Source organism: Hylobates moloch, unplaced genomic scaffold (assembly GCF_009828535.3).
Source record: "Hylobates moloch isolate HMO894 unplaced genomic scaffold, HMol_V3 SCAFFOLD_9, whole genome shotgun sequence".
Classification (NCBI taxonomy): domain Eukaryota; kingdom Metazoa; phylum Chordata; class Mammalia; order Primates; family Hylobatidae; genus Hylobates; species Hylobates moloch.
In genome coordinates, this window is record NW_026652284.1 from 124895133 (window position 1) to 124920221 (window position 25089).

General features: G+C 48.3%; 1 protein-coding gene across 4 annotated transcripts in view; it reads right to left on the reverse strand.

Moving 5' to 3' along the window:
* Positions 1-470: 470 nt before the first annotated feature.
* ZNF251 (zinc finger protein 251) overlaps positions 471-25089 on the reverse strand; it is a 36257-nt gene continuing 11638 nt past the window's right edge. For 3 of the 4 annotated variants that reach the window (XM_058443828.1, XM_058443829.1, XM_032760841.2), the window contains one exon: positions 471-3316. In XM_058443828.1, coding sequence (XP_058299811.1) covers positions 1578-3316 — 1739 coding nt within the window. In that variant the 3' untranslated portion in view covers positions 471-1577. Of the gene's footprint in view, positions 3317-17676; positions 18654-25089 lie in introns of those variants that run through there. The other variant, XM_032760844.2, reaches the window with a different exon arrangement.

Sequence of the window (25089 nt, forward strand, 5' to 3'; positions counted from 1 at the left end):
GTGCTTTGGGAGGCTGAGGTGGGCGGATCACCTGAGGTCGGGAGTTTGAGACCAGCCTGACCAACATAGAGAAACCCCGTCTCTACTAAAAATACAAAATTAGCCGGGTGTGGTGGTGCATGCCTGTAATCCCAGCTACTCAGGAGGCTGAGGCAGGAGAATCGTTTGAATTGAACCCGGGAGGCGGAGGTTGTGGTGAGCCGAGATCGCGCCATTGCACTCCAGCCTGGGCAACAAGAGCAAAACTCCGTCTCAAAAAAAAAAAAAAAAAAAAAAAGGACAATACCAAGATCTGGTGAGGATTCAAAGCAACTAAACTCACACATTGTCAGTGGGGATGTACAACTGACTTTGTAAAACAGTTTGGCAATTTCTTAAAATATTAAACATAAGCTTACCATGTGACCCAGCAATCCCACTCCTATTTACCCAAGATAACTGAAAAGTTAGATTCACAAAACAGCCTGTAGTTGATACACAGTTATGGCAGCTTTAATCATAGTTGCCCATACTGAAAATGCCCAAACACCCTTCCATGGGTGAACGGATAAACAAATGGCTCCGTCCATACAATGGAATGCTACTTGGTGTAAAAAAGCACTCTACACATGCAATATGGATGACTCCAATGCATCATATTCAGTAAAAGACGCCACATGCAAACAGCTGCACACTAATTCTGGAAATGGTGAGGTGATGGATAGAGGATAGAAAACAAACCAGTGGTTTCCACGGACTGGGGTTGAGGAGGGGTTGACCACAAGAGTGCACAAAGGAATTCTGGGTGGTGATGAAGATGTTCAATGTCTGGAATGTGGTGGTGGCACAATTGTGTGTTTTTGTCAAAGCCCAAAGAACTATACACTAAAAAGAGTAAATTTTATTGTTTATAAATTATGCTTCAATAAACCTGCCTTTAAAAATTTTTTTATCAGTAATTACAGTTTTCAAAAGTGGAGATGCTTGGTAGGCCCCTAAGGTCCCTCTCTCTGTTAAACTGTAGAGCTCCTTAGAACCAAAACCAAACCAACTTTCATTTTAATGAAAATGAAATGCAAAAACTGGGGCTCCAAGCAAGGAAGAAACGTCTACCTGCAGTTCCTCTGGGGGTTGGTGGGAGAGGTGTTGGAGAGAGTAAGGCTAAGCCCCCCAGCAGGCCCAAGTTCTCTGTACCACACCTGGATGCAGGTGTATGGGACTGAAAGTGGATGTTCTCAGCCACAAGCCTGGGCCTGGATAGTAAACAAAGGATAAGACTGGAAGGATGTCAGGCAGGGTAGACCTAGAGCACCAGCTGGGCTCACTTTTCACGCCCTCCATCCATTCGTCATGAGTATCCAGATACAGCACCACACGGTTCAACTCCTGAGCACAGCAGTAACCTTTACACAGACAGCCTGATTTCCCAGAATGAATTCTCTTGTGTTTACTTCCAGATTTAATGACCTTGACTTTAGTAGTCATCTGAACTATTTTACTTTGCCAGTAATATTTAGACCTTATTTATCTTTCATTATGCCATCTTATCTTCTAATGTAAAGTGAACAGTTGCTAAATCGTCTTCTGCATTTATCACATTAAAAATGTCTTTCTTGGAAAATCTTCTTGATATGAATAAAGTATCTTTTAGATCCATCATTTAAAGCAGGTTTCTCTCCAACATGAGTCTGCTGAGGTGGTGTGAGCTGTGAACTCTGGCTGAAGGCTTTCCCATACACACTGCAATGACATGGTTTCCGACCAGTGTGAGTTACCTGATGTTGAATAAGGGTTGAATTTCCACTGAAGGCGTTTCCACATTCCTGACATTTATAGGGCTTTTCCCCAGCATGCATTGTCTGATCTTCAGTGGGCTGTGAGGTGGGACCGAAAGCTTTTCCATATTCATTACCTCCAAAGGATTTCTCACCAGTGTGAATTGTCCAGCGCAGGATGAGATTTGCATCATGGTTAAAGGCTCCACTGTGCTTCTCTCCAGTGGGAATCTGTCCACCTGGTGTAAGGCCGGAGCCATGAACAAAGGCTGGACCACGTTTTCTGCACTTACGAGTCTCTCCACTGTGAATTTTCTGATGCTGAATGAGGGTTGACCTCCGGCTGAAGGCCTTCCCACAGTCACCACATTCATAGGGCTTCTCTCCAGTGTGAACTCGCTGATGTAGGGTGAGTTGGGAGCTCTGGCTGAAAGCTTTCCCACATTCAATGCATTGGTAGGGCTTCTCCCCAGTGTGAACTCTTCGATGCTGAACAAGAGTGGAACTCCGACGAAAGGCTTTGCCGCACTCATTACAAACATAGGGTTTTTCTCCGGTGTGAATCCTTACATGTTCAGTAAGATGAGAGTTAAAACCAAAGGCTCTACCGCATTCATTACATACATAGGGTTTCTCTCCAGTATGAACCCGATGATGGAGGAAAAGGCTTGAGCTCTGACTGAAGGCCTTCCCACACTGATTGCACTTATGGGGCTTCTCTCCAGTGTGAATTCTCTCATGCTGAATAAGGCTGGAACTTCGACTGAAGGCCTTCCCACAGTGACTGCATTCATGCGGCTTCTCTCCAGTGTGAATTCTCTGATGCTGAGTTAACTGGGGGCTCTGGCTAAAGCCTCTTCCACATTCATTACACTTGTAGGGTTTCTCTCCTGTGTGAATTATCCGATGTTGAATAAGAGTTGAGCTTCGACTGAAAGCCTTCCCACACTCACCACAGCCAAAGGGTTTTTCTCCAGTGTGAATTCTCCGATGAAGACGGAGGTGAGAATTGAGTCCAAAAGTTTTCCCACATTCATCACATTTAAATGGTTTATTTCCAGTGTGAATGTGATGGTGCAGAACAAGATTTGAGCTGTGAGTAAAGGCTCGCCCACACCGGCCACATTCGTATGGCTTCTCCCCAGTGTGACTTCTCTGGTGTCTACTTAGGTCTGAATTATATTTGAAGGTTTTGCTGCATATATCACATTTAAAGACCCTCTCTCCTGTTTTATTTCTTTGAAGTCTAACAACATTTTGGTTCAGATTCAAGTTTCTATCAAATGCACTACACTCTTGGGTTCTTTCTCCCAAAGATCTTTCCCTACCCACGGTAGCTTCTGTTAAAACTCTCTTGTGAATACTGGGTTTGTTCAAACTCTGCCTGGCAGAATTTCCCAGGTGCTCTTCGAGTTTGCCCTCATGGCCCCACGCTTCCCGAAACTCAGCTGCCTGTGCATTATCCCTTAAGAGTCTTCTTGATACAAATTCTGGGGTTTTTACTTCTTCAGAAAATTTTTGGTTTAAAATAGACAGCTCCTTCTTGGTCCCAACCTCAGAATCTGTTAAAGAAAAATATAACTGAGTTACTAGAGAAAACCTTCCATCAGGGATAATGTCCACAATGTGGTAGAAGCTCCGATAGACCATCATGCAGAAAGCAGACGCTCTAATAGGAAAAGATGTGAAAGGCAGAATTCAAAAGTAAAGATGGGATGGCCAATCCACAGGATAAAAATATTCAAGTTCATTAGTTATCAAAGTAGTCAAATCAAAACAAATTATGATTTTTCACCTATCAAATTGGCAAATTATTCAACAAATATTTAGAAGGCCAGGCATGTGCTAGGTAAGGAATACACAGGGAGATAAATATAGTCTCTGATCTCATGAAGCTTATGTTCTACTCAATTAGATAGCAAGTAAGTTCTTAAAAATAATGATACACCATGTGACAGAAACTGTGTAAATGTGTTATTGGCCCCAACCTAGTCTACATGGTCAGAGAAAATGCCAAGAGTGAGGTTCAAGCTGAAACCTGACAAACGACGTAAGTTAGCAGTGACGGACAGGAAGGCGTGGGCCTGGTTGTGATGCACAAAAATATCCATCAAGTTCCTGATTTAAAGAATCTGGGCCAGGGCCGGGCGCGGTGGCTCACGCCTGTAATCCCAGCACTTTGGGAGGCCGAGGAGGGTGGATAACGAGGTCAGGAGATCGAGATCATCCTGGGTAACACGGTGAAACCCCGTCTCTACTAAAAATACAAAAAAATTAGCCGGTCAAGGTGGCGGGCACCTGTAGTCCCACCTACTCGGGAGGCTGAGGCAGGAGAATGGCCTGAACCCAGGAGGTGGAGCGAACCCAGGAGGCGGAGCGAACCCCGGAGGCAGAGTTTGCAGTGAGCCGAGATCGCGCCACTGCGCTCCAGCCCGGGCAACAGAGCAAGACTCCGTCACAAAAAAAAAAAAAAAAAAAGAATTAAAGCAACAATCATGCCGTGTACTGTTGGTGGGTATAAATAAATGACTTTTTTTGAGATAGCGTCTTGCTCTGTTGCCCAGGCTGGAGTGCCACGGTGCAACCACAGTTCACAGCAGCCTTGACTTCCCAGGCTCAAGCAATCTTCCTGCCTCAGCCTCCCAAGTAGCTGGGACTACAGGTGCAGGCCACTGTGCCTAGCCAAAATATAACCTTTTATTTTTTATTTATTTATTTATTTTTGAGACAGAGTCTCGCTCTGTCACCCAGGCTGGAGTGCAGTGGCGCGATCTCGGCTCACTGCAAGCTCTGCCTCCCGGGTTCACGCCATTCTCCTGCCTCAGCCTCTCCGAGTAGCTGGGACTACAGGCGCCTGCCACCACGCACAGCTAATTTTTTGTACTTTTAGTAGAGACGGGGTTTCACCGTGGTCTCGATCTCCTGACCTCGTGATCCGCCCGCCTCGGCCTCCCAAAGTGCTGGGATTACAAGCGTGAGCCACCACGCCCAGCCAAAAATATAACTTTTTAAAAAAGCTGACAATATGTAGCCAAAACATTGATATATCACACACCCTTTGTCCCCCAAACTACTTCCCTACGATTTATCCTAAGTGGACTGCCATATGTACGTGGAAATGAGTACAATGATGCTCACTGCATTTTGTAATTGTGGGGAAACAAGAACCCAAATGTCCAAAAACGGGGCTGTTTAAACCCAGTAAAGACTATTCACATAATGGAATACAATTCTACCATTATTATAATAGGAAGATATATAATTAAATGAAAAGCTCATATTACAAAGTGAAGAATCAGGTTCTAAAATTATATGCACAGCATAAACCAACTTTCATTGAACATATATATGTAAGATAGTTGCTATTTCTTCCTTAACTGTTTAGTACAAGTTGGTGAAGCCATCTGGGCTTGGCATTTTTTCTGAGGAAGGGTTTTAAATTATGAGTCAATTTATTTAGCACTTAAATAATTATGTATCCACCACCACCTTTTTTTTTCTTTCTTGTTTTTTTTTTTTTTTTTTTTTTTGAGACAGAATTTCACTCTTGTTGCCCAGGCTGGAATGCAATGGCACCATCTCGGCTCACCACAACCTCCGCCTCCTGGGTTCAAGCGATTCTCCTGCCTCAGCCTCCCGAGTAGCTGGGATTACAGATGCTCACCACCACGCTCAGCTAATTTTTTGTAATTTTAATAGAGACAGGGTTTCACCGTGTTGTCTAGACTGGTTGCAAACTCCTGAGCTCAGGTAATCCGCCCACCTCGGCCTCCCAAAGTGCTGGGATTACAGGCGTGAGCCATCGCACCCAGCCTCTGTTTTTAAAAGACAGGGGCTTGCTCTGTTCCCAGGGTGGAGTACAGTGTTGTGATCACAGCTCACTGCAGCCTTGAACTCTTGGGATCAAGTGCTCCTCTCACTTCAGGCTGCCGAGCAGCTGGGACTACAGGTGTGCACCACCAGTATTCTGGCTAATTCCTTATTTTTTTGTAGAGACAAGGTCTCACTGTGTTGTCAGGCTTGTCTCCAACTCCTGACCTCAAGCAATCCTCCTGCTTCAGCCTCCCAAAGTGCTGGGATTACAGGTGTGAGCCACTACACTCAGCCCAAAATATCTTTTTATGATAGTCTGAAATACCTAGGTGGTGCCTCCTTTTTCATTTTGGTTATTTGCTCATTCTGTTTTATTCTTCATCAGTTACATCCAGAAAACAGAAAGAGATGTTACGTGCTCCAACAGTGTATGTGAGATTAATTCATCTTTGATACCAAAATTTGACAGCAGTATGAGAAAACAAAATTGAAGGCTGATCTCATTCACAATGATGGATGTAAAATCCCTAAACAAAATTTTCAGAAGCCAAATCCTGTCATATATATAACAAGGATAACACATCATCAACAAGTGGGTTTATTTCAAGAATGCAAAGTTAGGCTGGGCGTGGTGGCTCACATCTATAATCCCAGCACTTTGGGAGGCCCAGGAGGGTGGATCATTTGAGGCCAGGAGTTTGAGACCAACCTGGCCAACATGGTGAAACCCCATTTCTACCAAAAATACAAAAATTAGCTGGGTATGATGATCCTCACCTGTAGTCCTAGCTACTCGGGAGTCTGAGACAGGAGAATCGCCTGAACCCAGGAGGCAGAGGTTGCAGTGAGCTGAGATTGTGCCACTGCACTCCAGCCTGGGCGACAGTGAGACTCTGTCTCAAAAAAAAAAAAAAGAATGCAAAGTTAGTATAGTATTAGAAAATCAGAAAATCAGGCCGGGCACAGTGGCTCACATCTGTTATCCCAGCACTTTGGGAGGCAGAGGTGGGTAGATCATTTGAGGCCAGGAGTTCAAGACCAGCCTGGCCAACATGGCAAAACCCCGTCTCTACTAAAAAATATGTAAAAATTAGCGAGGTGTGGTGGCGCATACCTATAGTCCCAGCTACTCGGGAGGCTGAGGCAGGAGAATTACTTGAACCAGGAGGCGGAGGTTGCAGTGAGCCAAGATTGTGTCATTGTACTCCAGCCTGGGCAACAGAGTGAGACTCTGTCTCAAAATAATAATAATAATAAAAATAAAGACTATTAGAAAACTTAGCCAGGCATGGGCCGGGTGCGGTGGCTCACGCCTGTAATCCCAGCACTTTGGGAGGCCAAGGCGGGCAGATCACGAGGTCAGGAGATCACGACCATCCTGGCTAACAAGGTGAAACGCTGTTTCTACTAAAAATACAAAAAATTAGCCAGGTGCAGTGGCGGGTGCCTGTAGTCCCAGCTACTCGGGAGGCTGAGGCAGGAGAATGGCGTGAACCCGGGAGGCGGAGCTTGCAGTCAGCTGAGATTGCGCCACTGCACTCCAGCCTGGGTGACAGAGCAAGATTCCGTCTCCAAAAAAGAAAAAAAAAAAAAAAAAAGAAAAAGAAAACTTAGCTGGGCATGGTGGTGCACCCTTGTAGTCCCACCTACTCAGGAGGCTGAGGTGGGAGGATCACTTGAGCCCAGGAGTTTGACATTACAGTCAGTTATGATGGTGCCACTGCACTCCAGTATGGGCAAAAGAGTGAGGCTCTGTCTCTGAAAAAAATTTTTTTTAGTGAAAGAACCCAAACATGAAAGAGTGTATGCTGTAAAATTCCATTTATAAAAAGTTCAAAACCAAGCAAAACTCAGTGATTATCCCTGGGGCAGTAGTGCCTGGCAGGGACACCACTAAGCTTCTGTAGAGCTGATAATGCTTTGTTTCCTAATCTGTGCTGATTCCATGGCTGGGTCTGATTTGTGAACATTTAATACATTTAATAAACAATACAATTTGTGTACACAGTCCCTAACAAGAGAGGCAGCCTGTCCTTTGAAGCTTTGCAGCCAGGCACTGCCTTCTCTCTAGCTATGGAAGTCCTAGATGGCATCTTCTTGCAATGGAAGGCTGTTTTGTCCACACTGAAGATCTGTTATTCAGTGTAGCCACCTTCACCAATCATCTTAGCTAGGACTTCTGGACAACTTGCCGCAGCTTCTGCATCAGCAGTGGCTGCTTCACCTTGTGCTTTTGTTATGGAGACTGCTTCCTTCCTTAACCCTCATGAACCAACCTCTGCTAGCTTCAAGGTTTTCTTCTGCAGCTTCCTTACCCCTCTCAGCTTTCACATAATTGAAGAGAGTTCGGGCCTTGCTCTAGAGGCAAAGCTTTGGCTTAAGGGAATGTGTCTGGTTTGATCTTCTATCCAGACAGTGTGAGGGGGACTGAAACGGTCTCCGTATCAGCAATAAGCCTGCTGTACCTTCTTGTCATTCATATGTTCACTAGAATAGCACTCCCAATTTCCTTCAAGAACTTTTCTTTTTACTGTTATTTTCTTTTTGAGATAGCGTCTCACTCTGTCACCCAGGCTGGAGTGCAGTGGTGTGATCATAGCTCACGGCAGCCTAAACTCCTGTGCTCAAGTGATCCTCCTGTCTCAGCCTCCTGAGAAGCTGGGACTACAGGCTTGATCCACCACGCCTGAAGAAGTTTTGTTCTACATTCACAACTTAGCTAACAGATGCAAAAGGCCTGGCTTTGGCCTGTCTCAACTTTCACCTTTGGCCTGTCTCAGTTTTCACCACACCTTCCTTACTAAACTTGGTCATTTCTAACATTTGCAATAAAGCGAGAGGCGTGTGACTCTTCCTTTCATTTCAACGCTTATAGGCCATTCCAGGGTTATTAATTGGCCTAGTTTCGATATTGCTGAGTCTCAGGGAATATGGAGGCCCTAGCAGAGGGAGAAAGGTAGGGAATGGCTGATCAGTGGGTCAGGACACCCAACATTCATCGATTAAGTTCACTATCTCATATGGGCAGAGTTCATGGTGCCCTTAAACAATTACAATAGCAACATTAAAGATCACAGATCACAGAGCACCATAACAGATATAAAAAAAAGGTTTGAGGCCAGGCGCAGTAGCTCACGCCTGTAATCCCAGCACTTTGGGAGGCCGAGATGGGCGGATCACGAGGTCAGGAGATCGAGACCATCCTGGCTAACATGGTGAAACCTTGTCTCTACTAAAAATACAAAAAATTAGCCGGGCGTGGTGGCGGGCACCTGTAGTCCCAGCTACTCGGGAGGCTGAGGCAGGAGAATGGCATGAACCCGGGAGGCAGAGCTTGCAGTGAGCCGAGGTTGCACCACTGCACTCCAGTCTGGGCGATAGAGCGAGACTCCATCTCAAAAAAAAAAAGAAAAAGGTTTGAAATACCGCAAGAATTATCAAAATGTGACACAAAGACAGAAGTTAGCATGTGCTGTTGAAAATGGCACTGACAGACTTGCTCAAAACAAGGTTGTCACAAACCTTCAATTTGTAAAAAAATGTTGGCTGGGCGCAGTGGCTTGCGCCTGTAATCCCAACACTTTGGAGGCCCAGGGGGGCGGATCGCCAAGTTGGAGACCATCTTGGCCAACATGGTGAAACCCTGTCTCTACTAAAAATACAAAATTAGCCAGGCATGGTGGCACGTGCCTGTAATCCCAGCTACTTGGGAGGCTGAGGCAGGAGAATCGCTTGAACCTGGGAGGCGGAGGTTGCAGTGAGCTGAGATCGCGCCATTGCACTCCAGCCTGGGCGACAAGAGCAAGACTCCATCTATGAAAAAAAAAAAAAGCAGTATCTGCAAAGCCACAACAAACTGAAGTGGAACAAAATGAAGTGTGCCTGACCTATATTCATATTAAAATTTAAAAATACGAGTTCACTCCTAAAGCTCCTGGTTATAAAATTCAAAAGAAAAATTGGGGAAAAAAAAAGAAAAAAATTTTTATGTCATTTTCTCCATGCGTAGTGCCCTTTTAGCAGCATATAAGATTCCTTTTAAATGTCAGGGTCCTCCCTGATGTCTCATATCAATGTAACTGCATGCTTAAAAATAGATCTCTTGGGATGGGCATGGTGGCTCGCCCCTGTAATCCTAGCACTTTGGGAGGCTGAAATGAGAGGAGAGCTTGAGCCCAGGAGGTGGAGGCTGCAGTGAGCTGAGATCGCGCCATTGCACTCCAGCCTGGGCGGCAGAGTGAGACCCTGTCTCTGAAAAACCAAAACCAAAACCAAAACAGATCTCTCATCAGGCCATCAACATGTTACATGTGTTTTTTGTGACTACTCAGATAAAAATGTTCAATTGTAACAGCTTCTCAACATTGCAGGCAGGGCTGAGCCCACCCAGGGCTGGTGGTGTTCCCAGGAGCGGGCGCCCTCACCCACCAACTCGAGGCCGCTCACTCACTGTGCAGCTGTATGGCAGGCCCAGCGGTGCCTCTCCCTTCGTACATCACCAGAATCGGCTGAAAAGCGCCAAAAGAGAACTCAGAAAACGAACAGGTAAGTGGAGAGGCCATGTTTTATCCACCTGGCCTAAAGGACCCTCCAGGCGCGGGGCCCAGAGCACCAACCCCTGGACTGAAAGAGCAGCAAGGGTGGGCTCTGCTGCCGCCCAGAGGCCTCCCGTGGTAAGACAGCCACGGAAAGCACAGCACGTGACGCCGTGACGAGGCATCCCAGGGGTGACACTGGCATGTGACGCCGTGACGAGGCATCCCGGGGCAGGGCCCTGCCAAGGGACCCCCAACAAACACGACTGAAACTCAGCCTGGATACAAAGTCCACATGGAGGCACTGCCAGGGACGCCCGCCGGGCCAGGTCAGACACCGCGGTAGGGGAGGACGGGACGGAGCCTGTGGCTCCCGGGGGTGCCCATCACTAACCTCCTTCTTGGGCACCCTCGACACACACTCGGAACTTCTAAAGCAGGGCACCTGTGCTCACCACTGCCCCTTCAAAGGCGAACAAACAAAAACAGAATCATCTTTTCCCATCTGGCTCACAAGATCTTACGATCTCATGCGATTCAGACACCCAGTGACGGTCGTGGGAACCGCCCCCATCAGAGGAGACAGCAGCACCTCGGGCACTGTGTCGTCTAGCCACATGGGATTAAGACTGAAGACGACTAAGGCCGGGCGCGGTGGCTCACGCTTGTAATCCCAGCACTTTAGGAGGCCGAGGCGGGCGGATCACGAGGTCAGGAGATGGAGACCACGGTGAAACCCCGTCTCTACTAAAAAAAAAATTAGCCGGGCGTGGTGGCGGGCGCCTGTAGTCCCAGCTACTCGGAGAGGCTGAGGCAGGAGAACGCCGTGAACCCGGGAGGTGGAGCTTGCAGTGAGCCGAGATTGCGCCACTGCACTCCAGCCTGGGTGACAGAGCGAGACTCCGTCTCAAAAAAAAAAAAGACTGAAGACGACTCTCCTCCAACTGCCCCAACAGGACTTCAGTGCTTCCAGGTGATGGCTCCTCCAGGGCACCGAGGAAGCCCCACGATGTTAGGGTTCACTACACTGACATCATCCATGTGATGCCTGGGCCACGAGCTAGGGCCACCTTGCTTCCTGGTCTAAGTCTGGCACAAACCACACACAGGGGCCTTGCTCTCCTGCAAATTTAGAATATCTCAATCAACACTTTAGTCAAAATGACCACAAACAGTGGCTATCAGAACCAGTTTCACGAAACTACGCAGTTCTTTGTCTTCCTCCAGCTACAAAAGTGTGTGTTTCCTCAATGGGATACTGTGTACCGACAGAACTTTCTGGGCAACAATAACATTATGTATCTTGATAGAGGTTTGGTTTACACAAGTGTGTCTATTTGTTAAAACTCAGCAAATTCACACTTAAGATTTGTGCATTTCATTTATATAATTTTCACCTCAAAAGAAAAAACTAAGCAAACACTGATCTTCAATTAATGACATATGTATGCTGCTTCTTGGTTATTTTATGTATGTTATGTATGCATTTTGAGACAGAGTCTTGCTCTGTTGCCCAAGCTGGAGTGCAGTGGCATGATTTCTGCTCACGGCAACCTCTGCCTCCCAGGTTCAAGCAACTCTCCTGCCTCAGCCTCCTGAGGAGCTGGGATTACAGGCATAAGCCACCATGCCCTGCTGATTTTTGTATTTTCAGTAGACACAGGGTTTCTCACCATGCTGGCTAGGCAGGTCTCAAACTCCTGACTCCAGGTGATCCGCCCACCTCGGCCTCCCAAAGTGCTGGGATTAGAGGCATGAGTCACCACGCCTGGCCCAATAATTTTATTTTAAAAGTAAAAATAAAATTAAATTCAATAAAGGACATGTCCTGACAGCTGCATTTTTTTTTTTTTTTTAGACAGAGTCTCTGTCACCCAAACTGGAGTGCAATGATGCAATCTCAACTCGCTGCAATCTCTGCCTCCCAGGTTCAAGTGATTCTCATGCCTCAGCCTCCCGAGTAGCTGGGACTACAGGCATGTGCTACCATGCCCGGCTAATTTTTTTTTTTTTTGTAAAGATGGGGTTTACCATGTTGGCCAGGCTTGTGTCAAACTCCTGGCCTCAAGTGATCCGCCCACCTCAGCCTCCCAAACTGTTGGGATTACAGGTGTGAGCCACTGTGCCCAGCCTTGCAATTTACTTTAAAAGCAAAAACAAAGTAAGTAGATGATGGGTCTGGTAGAGGGATAGTGGGATAGGGAAACATGATTTCCAAGCATGATAAATGTTAACACAGAACCTTGGTGGCGGGTGTATGGGTCTTCACTATAAAGTTCTTCCAAATTTGATGTATGTCTGAAATCTTCCATAACATGCTGGGGGAAAAGTGCTGTACATCAATTCTAGATAATCCAAAACCTATGCACGATTGACAGGTCATAGTAAAAAGATGAATTGGCCAATTACATTAGACTGAGCCAAGCCAGGCACGGTGGCTCACACCTGTAATCCCAGTGCTTTGGGAGGCCAAGATGGGTGGATCACGAGGTCAGGAGATTGAGACCATCCTGGCTAACACGGTGAAACCCCATCTCTACTAAAAATATAAAAAATTAGCCAGACGTGGTGGCGGGCACCTGTAGTCCCAGCTACTTGGGAGGCTGAGGCAGGAGAATGGCGTGAACCCGGGAGGCGGAGCTTGCAGTGAGCCGAGATCGCGCCACTGCACTCCAGCCTGGGCGACAGAGTGAGACTCCGTCTCAAAAAAAAAAAAAAAAAATTAGACTGAGCCTTAGAACCTATCAGACCTCAAAAACAAACCACAGTAGGTAACTTAATACTAGCAGCAGTAATAATTCGCTTGTATGTAATAAATTGTTGATAAAGGCCAGGTGGGGTGGCTCACACCTGTAATCCCAGCACTTTGGGAGGCCCAGGTGGGTGGATCATCTGAGGTCAGGAGTTCGAGAGCAGCCTGGCCAACGTGGAGAAACCCTGTCTCCACTAAAAATACCAAAATTAGCCGGGCATAGTGGCATGTGCCTGTAGTCCCAGTTACACGGGAGGCTGAGGCAGGAGAATTGCTTGAACCCAGGAGGCAGAGGTTGTAACGAGCCGAGATCGTGCCACTGCACTCCAGCCTGGGCAACAGAGCGAGACTCCGTCTCAAAACAAAACAAAAATGTTGACAAAATATTACTTAAGTCGGGTGTGGTGGCTCATGCCTGTAATCCTAGCACTTTGAGAGGCTGAGGTGGGAGGATCGCTTGGGGCCAGGAGTTTGAGACCTGCCTGGGCAAGCTGTTGAGAGCCCACCTCTAAAGCACGCCACAGTGCAGCAGGCCTGTTCCTAAGCTGCCTCCGCATGCGCTATGCTCTTTCACATGGGCTCCGGCTGCCATGCGGCCTCCAGCAGCGGCCTGAGTTCCTAACCCCTCCCTCTTAGTCCCTGTGGGTCGGAGGCCACCGCTACAAGCCCACCTGCACACAGCTGCTTGACTGGATGCAAAACCTGGACTGATCACGGAGCAGGAGCCCTCCCTGCATGTGTTTGCTTCAAACCCTGCACCCCTCTTCTCCATCTGGGCTTCCACCCACACCCTGGAACCCAGGAAAGGCAGATGCCCCAGATCCTCGCCCTCCATCCTCTCTCCTCGCGCCAACCTCCATGTGGCCTTCAGGCGTGCCATGTACCTCCAAGACCTATACATAAGAAAATCTTTATTTTCCATCTTGTGTCTGATCACTGAAGAGGTTTTCTCAAGAGAAAAGGAAAAAAGAAAAAAAGAAAAAACCTGGAACAGCTAGCACCGTTGCTGGGAGGGAGCGCACCCATGCTTGGCATGAGATGCTTCAGCTGCGCCTGGCTGACTAAAATCACGGCCAGTGGGGACAACTACATCTGGGAAGACAGAGATGCTGCTAGGGTCTGTCCCGCAGCCGGCAGAATCTTAGGCTGCGCGTGCCAGATGCCTAAACTGTGCACCCTGAATGGCTGTTGGGCAGGTAAGTGTGGCTCTGTGTTCCCGAAATCCTGACCCAGGAAGTGCCCACTCAGACCACAGTTTCTCTGTTGGGACCTTCCCATGCCACACCTGCCTGGTGTTTTCCTTTGTCCCAGTGCTGAGCCGAGGGGAGCTCCTGGCTGTAAGGACACCTCCCGTGGCCTTCACAGGTATCCAGGTCTACTGCAGACCCCAGGCCATGGGTGATCCCTGCAGGGCTGGCCATGACCCCTTGCAAATATCCATGCTTTGTCCCTGTGGCTGTCAGCCCTGTCCCCCAACTCCAGGGGGTGTCACGGTCTAATCCCTGGCACGAACTGGCTATGACTGGTGGGCAAAAGCAAATGCCCTGAGCACCCGGTCCCTGCCCCGCCGGACGCTGGAGGCCTCCATCCAGCTCTTAGATGAGTGCAAGGCTCACAGCAACGGCATGAACACTACTTGGTGCCGCTGGCCCTGCGGTCCTGGGGCCTGGGGGCCAACTCTGACACCAGAAAATGATGGCGCTGGTGGGTGCTGACCCTGGTCCCACAGAGGCCATTGGGACACCCTGAAGAGGGACGTGCTGCCTGCTAGGTAGGGACACACAGAGGTCACCCTCAGATTCTTCTGGTAATAATCTAAAAGGTCAAAATCACAGGAGATGGGGGAATTAGAACTGGAGATCAAAATTCCTCTATGGTAGAGAATTCAAATTTGTCTTAAGGGATTTTGCAGGCCGGGCATGGTAGCTCACGCCTGTAATCCCAGCACTTTGGGAGGCCGAGGCAGGTGGATCACCTGAGGTCAGGAGTTTGAGACCAGCCTGACCAACATGGAGAAACCCCGTCTCTACTAAAAATACAAAAATTAGCCAGACGTGGTGGTGCACACCTGTAATCCCAGCTACTTGGGAGGCTGAGGCAGGAGAATCACTTGAACCAGGGAGGCAGAGGTTGCAGTGAGCCAAGAACGCACCACTGCACTCCAGCCTGGGGACAAAGCGAGGCTCCATCTAAAAAAAAAAAAAAAAGGATTTTACATTGGCTGGGCACGGTGGCTCACGCCTGTAATCCCAACACTTTGGGAGGCTGAGAAAGGTAGATCATCTGAGGTCAGGAGTTCGAGACCATCCTGGCCAACATGGTAAAACCCCATCTCTACTTAAAATACAAAAATTAGCTGGCCAGTAGTGGAGTGCGCCTGTAATCCCAGCTACTTGGGAGGCTGAGGTGGGAGAACTGCTTGAACCCGGGAGGCAGAGGTTGCAGTGAGCTGAGATCACCCCATTGCAGCCTGGGCAACAGAGCGAGACTCCGTCTCAAAAAAAAAAAAAAAGAGATTTTGTATTTTTGTATTGCCAGAGTGAGAAGGGGGCTGACCAGCTACTCAGGGCATTTAGTACCAGGTCAGAGTTAGCACTCACTCCCACAGAAATGAGTACCAAATTCCTCCAGGACACTGGCCCAGATCCCCCACATCTGTCCCTCAGTGTGGCCAATCCCATGCCCACAAATCAGAAAAACCACTGATGAGGTCATGGAAGCCTCACCGGGTGGGCAGGACGGGTGCACTTGGAGGCTCCCTGCTGTGGATCCTCAAGGCGTGGCCTGGACTCAACCGCCCACCACAGTGACAACAGCCAGAGCTCACTGTGGAGGGGCCCTGGAGACCACACCCACCTCCTGCTGAGTGACGGCAGACAGCGAGAGGGGTCTGTTGTCTCTTTGAATGCCACTGCCAGGGGACCCTGGGACTATCTCCAGTCCTGAAGAGGCTCCTCTCAGTCACATGGCAGCTCTGGACAAGACATGTGCAAAGGCGGGACACGGGCAGCTGCTCCCTGGTGTTCGGCAGTCACCTGCTGAGGGCCCCCAGCCCAACCTTGACTGACCCTGGCCCCCCACAGTGGGACCCAGGCCTCACCATTATTTTCCCTGAGCACCTGGAAAGCCTTCCCCAAATCCCCGGACTAAGAACCGGACCCTCACGGGCCCCCATGCTGGGCGGGTGTGCCCAAGGCCCTCATCATGGGACAACCAGAAAACAAGCTGGCGGCCATCAAACACCTGGGCTCAGGCAGCTGCATTTCTGAAAGCTGAGGACCCTCGACAGCCTATTCTCACAGAACACTAATACCCTCCCTCCTTTCCCGACTTGAGAGAATGGCAGCCTCCTCATCCCTTAGCCTGGGGACTTGGTGGTCCTCCAGGGACTGTCCCATTCTGAGGGGACAATTGCCCTTTTACTACTCTATTAATTGGGACAAGAAAAACTTTCAGTACTTTATAAGGGGGCCCAAGTCACAGTAGTTCCTGAGGAGCCTACAAAAGGGGAAGCTTTTAAAATAAAGGGAATCACGAACAAACCCTCGGGAGTTCACACCTTCCTTTATTTTATTGTATTTATTTATTTATTTATTTATTTTTGAGACAGAGTTTCGCTCTTGTTGCCCAGGCTGGAGTGCAATGGCATGATCTTGGCTCACCGCAACTTCCACCTCCCAGGTTCAAGTGATTCTCCTGCCTCAGCCTCCCAAGTAGCTGGGATTACAGGCAATGCGCCACCATGCCCAGATAATTTTTGTATTTTTAGTAGAGTTGGGGTTTCTCCAAGTTGGTCAGGCTGGTCTTGAACTCCCGACCTCAGGTGATCCATCCACCTCGGCCTCCCAAAGTGCTGGGATTACAGGCGTGAGCCACCGTGCCCGGACTACTTTATTATTGTTATTTTTTTGAGACAGAGTTTTTTTTTTCTTGGTTCTTGTTGCCCAGTTTGAAGTGCAATGGCGTGGTCTCGGCTCACTGCAACCTCTGGCTCCCGGGTTCAAGCGATTCTCCTGCCTCGGCCTCCCAAGTAGCTGGGATTACAGGCGCCCGCCACCATGCCTGCTAATTTTTTTGTATTTTTAGTAGAGATAGGGTTTCACCATGTTGGCCAGGCTGGTCTTGAATTCCTGACTTCGGATGATCTGCCTGCCTTAGCCTCCCAAAGTGCTGGGATTACAGGTGTGAGCCACCGCACCCGGCCTATTTTATTTTGTTTAAGACAGTCTTGCTCTGTTGCCCAGGCTGGAGTACACTGGATGATCTCAGCTCACAGCAATCTTGACCTTCCAGGCTCAAGCAATCCTCCTACCTCAGCCTCCCAAGTAGCTAGGATTACAGGTGCCCATCACTACACCCAGTTAATTTTTGTATTTTTAGTAGAGATGGGGTTTTACCATGTTGGCCCCGCTGGTCTCGAACTCCTGGTCTCAAGTGATCTGCCTGCTTTGACCTCTTAAAGTGCTGGGATTACAGGCATGAGCCACCTGGGAGCTACTTGGGAGGCTGAGGGAGGAGAATGGTGTGAACCCGCGAGGTGGAGCTTACAGTGAGTGCAGGTTGCGCCACTGCACTCCAGCCTGGGTGACAGAGCGAGATTCTGTCGCCAAAAAAAATAAAAACAAAACAACAACAACAAAAAAACAGCTATGAGGCTGGCGCAGTGGCTCACGCCTGTAATCCCAGCACTTTGGGAGGCCTAGGTGGGCGGATCACGAGGTCAGGAGATCGAGACCACCCTGGCTAACAGGGTGAAACCCCCGTCTCTACTAAAAATACAAAAAATTAGCCAGGTGTGGTGGCGGGTGCCTGTAGTCCCAGCTACTTGGGAGGCTGAGGCAGGAGAATGGCGTGAACCCGGGAGGCGGAGCTTGCAGTGAGCCGAGGCTGCGCCACTGCACTCCAGCCTGGGCGACAGAGCAAGACTCCATCTCAAAAAAAAAAAAAAAAAAAAAGGGTTACGCTATCACCCCACATAAAATACAGGGGCCGGTGCCTTCAGTAAAATTCTTGGGCACTGTCTGGTCAGGGTGCAGCAGATCCTATTAATCGTTAAACATAAACTGCTGACGCTGTTACCACCCACAGGTCTTTGACAGACACATTTATTTGGATTCTTCATGTTTTGGAGACAAGAGTTTCCGTATCTTACTCTAATACCCAGACCCTTTTCTGCCATAACCTATAAAGCAACCACCTCTCAGTGGGGAGGCTCCACAGCCCTCGCCCGGCCCAGCAGGCAGCCCAGCACACCATGCCACCATGCCTCCAGGTCCCACTCTTGCATGGAAGCTCTGGTGACACCCACTCTGCCTCGTGCAGTCTGAGGAGAAAACATGGTCCACCTGGTTGCCCATAGGGTTCCGAACTAAACGAGCCCCAAAGAGCAGCTCAGTATGCCCCCTAGAAAGGCAAACGCTATCTGCCTATTGAGTGCGACTAGAAACTGAGGGTCCCACCCTGAGTGGAAGCAGCACCCCTGTGGACTCCAATCCCCACCATGCCACAGCTCAGGACACCTCCCACCCAGCACAGGCAGGTGCCTCCTTGCTACATGGAAATGGCACCTGCGGGACCAGGCTGACCTGACACACAGGGTCTTCCCAAACTCCAGGAGGGTGTGGCTTTACTCATCCCCGGCCCCTAGCTCATGGTGTTGGAGGACCAGTCAGTCGAACTGGCAGCCTCGTGATGCAACATGCCTGCAAGTCCAAACTGCCTTCTGCCCATAGATTTAGACTCAGTCAGGCAAGTGGAGACAGGACAGTTCTCTCGTTCAAGGCGACCTCGTGGGGGCACCTGTTTGGGAATAAGTTGCCTCCTACGGCTTCCTCACCTTAGTCTGCGAGGGATCACAATAAATGCAGGATGATACTTGAAACTGCGCCAGAGATGCGCAGAGCAGCCCTCCCAGGGGACAAGGCCTTCCTGATGGGGGCGGCCAACTGGAGGCACACCACTCATCCACCTGGACGGCCCCACATCTCATGGGGGATGACATCGCTCCAACTTCAACACCGAGAACACAGACCCTCCCTGCTGCAGACTCCCATCACGACTCCACTTCCCCAAACTAGCATCACAAATCACAACTCCACCCCCCCAAACTAGGATCACAAATCACGACTCCACCCCCCCAAACTAGGATCACAAATCACGACTCCACCCCCGCAAACTGGGATCACAAATCACGACTCCAACCCCCCAAACTAGGATCACAAATCACGACTCCAACCCCCAAACTAGGATCACAAATCACAACTCTACCCCCGAAACTAGGATCACAAATCACAACTCTACCCCCCAAACTAGGATGACAAATCACAACTCTACCCCCCAAACTAGGATCACAAATCACAACTCTACCCCCTAAACTAGGATGACAAATCACAACTCCACCCCCTAAACTAGGATCACAAATCACGACTCCACCCCCCCAAACTAGGATCACAAATCACAACTCCACCCCCCCAAACTAGGATCACAAATCACAACTCCACCCCCTAAACTAGGATCACATATCATGACTCCACCCCCCCAAACTAGGATCAAAAGAGTTGCCTCTGCCGAACTATGGACTTGCAACTAGACTCCAACCTACAGGGCTTTCTACAAAACATACAGCCCAGGGATGCTAGGAACCTTATTTTGCTGAAATAGCCTACGCTTGACATATGAACTACACGGCAACAAAAAAGCCCAAAGTGCCGGAATTACAGGCGTGACCACTGCGCCCGGAAACCTCATGTATTTTGATGCTGTAATCCCAGCACTTTGGGAGGCCAAGGCAGGTGGATTGCTTGAGCCCAGGAGTTCAACACCAGCCTGACCAATATGGTGAAACCTCGTCTCTACCAAAAATACAAACATTATCTGGGCATGGTGGAGCGCACCTGTGTCCCACTCAGGAGGCTGAGGCGGGAGGAGCACTTGAACCTGGGAGGGTAAGGTTGCAGCGAGCCAAGATCGCACCACTGCACTCCAGCCTTGGTGACAGAGCAAGGCTCTGTTTCAAAAAAAAAAAAAAAAAGAATTTCAGTATCTGGTCCCAGTGGGAACAAAGTTTAGCTCTGAATCTTCTCATGTCTTCAAGAAACCATAAAAATAACAACAGAAAAATACATGCCGGGTGCTGTGGCTCACGCCTGTAATCCCAACACTTTGGGAGGCCGAGGCGGGAGGATCACCTGAGGTCCGGAGTTCGAGACCAGCCTGACCAACATGGAGAAACCCCGTCTCTACTAAAAATACAAAATTAGCCGGGTGTGGTGGTGCATGCCTGTAATCCCATCTACTCCGGAGGCTGAGGCAGGAGAATGGCTTGAACCCGGGAGGCGGAGGTTGCTGTGAGCCGAGATCGTGCCATTGCACTCCAGCCTGGGCAACAAGAGCGAAACTCCGTCTCAAAAAAAAAAACAACAAAAAACAACAACAACAGAAAAATACGAACAAGCAAAATGAAGTTTTGTTTTGTTTTGTTTTAACTGCATTTTCAGGCTGGGTGTGGTGGCTCATGCCCATAATCCCAGCACTTTGGGAGGCTGAGGCAGGCGGATCACCTGAGGTCAGGAGTTTGAGACCACCCTGGCCAACACGGTGAAACCCCGTCTCTACTAAAAATACAAAATTAGCAGGGTATGGTGGCAGGCACCTGTAATCCCAGCTACTTGGGAGGCTGAGGCAGGAGAATCACTTGAACCTGGGAGGCTGAAGTTGCACTGAGCCAAGATGGCACCACTGCACTCCAGCCTGGGCAGCAGAACAAGACTAAATCTCAAAAAAAATAAAAATAGGCCAGCATGGTGGCTCACGCCTGTCATCCCAGCACTTTGGGAGGCTGAGGCGGGCAGACTGCCTGAGCTCAGGAATTCGAGACCAGCCTGACCAACATGGTGAAACCCCATCTCTACTAAGAATACAAAATTAGCTGGGCATGGTGGCAGGTGCCTGTAATCCCAGCTACTCAGGAGACTGAGGCAGGAGAATCACTTGAATCTGGGAGGCGGAGGTTGTGATGAGCTGAGATGGCGCCATTGCACTCCAGCCTGGGCAAGAAGAGCAAAACTCCGTCTCAAAAAACAAAAAACAAACAAACAAAAAAACAAAAAACAAACAAAAAAAACCCCCAAAAAATAAATTTGAAAAAATAATGAAATAAAACTGCATTTTCAAGGACAACAGGAGGCCCTGGAGGCTGAGTTCCTTGGAAGTGCTGCCGAAGGCAATGCCAGAAGGGAACAGTCCCAGTAGCCGGAAGGAGCCACAGAAAAGCAGCATTGCAAACGCAGACGGGCCGGAGGTGGATCTCAAAGTGTCCAAAAGGAGCTGGCCCAATCCAGGAAAGAACATCTGTGAGCCGGGCCAATACTGATGATGGCAGAGCCCTGGGACAGGCCAACACACAAGCCTCAGAAAGCTCAGTGCCCAGGGTGCAGTAGTGACAGCTTGTGGATATGCCAGCAAAATGTAACTTGTGAAGGTACATGCTAGTGACCAGCTGCGCAGATGTACACACACACTCATACGCACACACACACACTCACATGCGTAAACATGTACATACACACAGATGCAGATACATACAGAATCCACAGTCTCTACTCCAAAATTAACAAACACATAAAGAACCAAGAAAATAGAGCACGTTTTTGTGAGAAAAGGAAATCAACCATCTGACCCTGAAATGAGTCAGATGTTTAAACTAACAGACAAGGATTTAAAAACAGGAATTATAATTATCCTCAGTGAAGTAAAACAAAACAGGAAAATCTCAGGGAGTGAAAACTCTCAGCAGAGACACAGAAATAATAAAAAGGAATAAAATAGTCATTCTGGAACTGAAGAACACAATCTCTGAAATAAAGCATTACTTGACAGACTAACAGCTGAATGGGCACAATAAAGGAAAGAGTAAGTCAACTTGAATCGAGATGAACAGAAATTATCTGAAGATACAGATAAAAATATTTTAAAAATAATAAACAGCCTTACAAATCTGTTAGATAATTCGAATGGTCACTTATAATTGGTATCTCAGGGGACCAGAGAGAGAATGCTACAGAAAGAAATGTGAAGAAATAATGGTCAAAAGTTTCCCAAATTTGATGAAAGACAGAAATCTACAGGATCAAGATGCTATATGAACACCTAGCAGAGTAAAAACCAAGAGGCCGGTGCTGCAGTACATCAGAGTCCACCTGCTGCGAACCGAACCGACAGGCAGCTCACCTCGAAAGCAGGAGAGTGACCCACGACACACCACGAGCCAGTGATCCCGAGAATGGCTGACTCCTCACCGAAAGCCAAGGAGGCCAGAAAAGAGTAAAAGAGCAGCTTTAAAGTGCTGAATGGGAAAAGGAAAAGAAAAGCAAAATAAAGGTACTTTCATACACGAGAAAACTAAGAACTGGGGCAGCAGACTCACACCACGAGAAATGCAAAGGTCTTTGGGCTGAAGGGAAATGATGCCAGCTAGAAACTCAGATCATCAGAAAGGGATGAAGAGCACTAGAGATGGAAAATCTGGGGAAACATGAGATTTTTTTGAAAATACTTTATTTTTAGAGCGTTTCACAGCAATATTAAGCAGAAAACACGGTTCCTACATACCCCACCCCCCACACACCTCCCCCACTACTTACCTCCCGCAACACAGGGATACAGCGTCACAATGAATGAACCCACACTGACACATCATGCCCATCTAAAATCTCAGTTAAGGGCTCACTCTTGGTGCCGCGTGATCTATGGGTGTTGCATCCACCACTGTAGTACTATACAGACTAGTGTCAGTGCCCTAAAAATCCTCTGGCTCCACCCTGCTTCTCTACTCCTTGGCACTGCTGATCTTTTTGCTCTCTCTCTAGTTTTGCCTCATCCAGAATGTCACATAGTTGGAATCATACAGTATAGGTGTCCGTTGGTAAACAAAGGGGATTGGGTCCGAGACCCCCAAGTATACCCAAATCCACGCATACTCAAGTCCCACAGCTGGCCTTTCCGAATCCACTTATATGAAGTCAGCCCTCTGGACATGGGTTTCACATGTGTTTGGTTGAAAAAAATCCACATATAAGTGGACCTGAGAAGTTCAAACCCGTGTTGTTCAAAGGCCAACTGTATATAATCTTTTCAGACTAACTGCTTTCACTTGGTAATGTGCATTTAAGGTTCCTGTATGTCTTTTCATAGCTTGGTAGCTCATTTATTTTTATTTATTTTATTTTTGAGACGCAGTTTCACTCTTTCGCCCAGGCTGGAGTGCAATGGCGCCATCTTGGCTCACTGCAACCTCTGCCTCCCGGGTTCAAGTGATTCTCCTGCCTCAGCCTCCTGAGTAGCTGGGATTACAGGCACCCACCACCATGCCCGGCTGATTTTTGTATTTTTAGTAGAGACGGAGTTTCATCATGTTGGCCAGGCTGGTCTCGAACTGCTGACCTCAAGTGATCCGCCCGCCTCGGCCTCCCAAAGTGCTGGGATTACAGGCATGAGGCACCATGCCTGGCCAATCATTTCCTTTTAGCTCTGAATATGATTTCATTCTCTGGATGTACCACTGGTTTATCTACCCGCTCTCTACTGAAGAACATCTCGGTTGCTTCCGACTTTTGGTAATTATGAAATTACGAATAAGGTTTGGTAATTATAAATAAGGCTGCCGTAAATATCTGTGTGCAGGATTTTGTGTGGACATAAATTTTTAATTCATTTGGGTAAATACAAAGGGACCAAATTGCTGGATCACATGGTAAAGGTATGTTTAGTTTTGTAAGACTGTCGAACTGTCTTCCAGAGTGACCACCGTTTTGCATCCCCACCTGCAATGAATGAGAGTTCCTGTTCCACATCCTGGCCAGCCTTGGGGGTTATCAGTGGTGTGGATTTTGGCCATTCTAATAGGTGTACAGTGGAATCTCACTGTTCTAATGTGCAATTCCTTAGAGACATATGACACTGATCTTCTCACAATGCCCACCTGTCATCTGGGTATCTCCTTCCATTCAGAGCCTATTCAGGCCTTTCACCCATTTTTTAAATTGGGCTGTTCGTTTTCCTGTTGAGTTTTTTGCATATTTTGGATAATGGTCATTTACATGTGCCTTTTACAAATATGTTCTCCCAATCTATGGACTGTTTCTCATCCTCTTGATGTTGTCTTTTTTTTTTGGAAATGGAGTCTCACTCTGTCACCCAGGCTGGAGTGTAGTGGCTGAATCTCGGCTCACTGCAATCTTCGCCTCCCGGGTTCAAGCGATTCTCCTGCCTCAGCCTCTGGAGTAGCTGGAATTACAGGCGCCACCACCACACCCAGCTGGTTTTTGTAATTTTAGTAGAGATGGGGTTTCACCATGTTGGCCAGGCTGGTCTCGAACTCCAGACCTCAGGTGACCCGCCCGCCTCGGCCTCCCAAAGTTGATGTTGTCTTTTACAGAACAGAATTTTTTAATTTTAATGATGTCCAGCTTGTCAATTGTTTCTTCCATGGATTGTGCCTTTGGTGTTGTACCTAAAAACTCATTGTCAAACCAAGGTCACCTCTTTTTTTCCTGTATTATCATCTGGAAGTTTCATAGTTTTGTGGTTTACATTTAGATGTATGATCCATTTTTCTATGGAATGAAATGTGTCCTCCTCACCCGAAATTCACATGTTGAAGCCTCAATGTGATGACGTTTGGAGATGGGGTCTTTGAGAGATCATTCGAGTTAGATGAAGTCATGAGGGTCATCATGGCAGAATTAGTGCTCTTATAAGAAGAGATACCAGAGAACTTGCCCTTTCTCTCTCCGCCACGTGAGGACACAGTGAGAAGGCAGTCATCTTAACCTAGAAAGAGACCCCTCACCAGAAACTAACCATGCTAACACACTGATCTCAGACGTGTAGTCTCCAGAACTGTAAGAAAATAAGGCTGGGCACAGTGGCTCATGTCTGTAATCCCAGCAGTTTGGGAAGCCGAGGCGGGCGGATCACCTGAGGTCAGCAGTTCGAGACCAGCATGGCCAACATGGCAAAACCCCATCTCTACTAAAAGTACAAAAGCCAGCTGGGCGTGGTGGCGGGCGCGTGTAATCCCATCTACTAGGGAGGCTGAGGCAGGAAAATCACTTGAACCCAGGAGGTGGAGGTTGCAGTGCGCAGAGATCGTGCCACAGCACTCTAGCCTGGGTGACCAGAACGAGACTCCATGTGGAGGGGGACGGGGAGCGGGAGGGGAAGGGGAGCGGAGGAA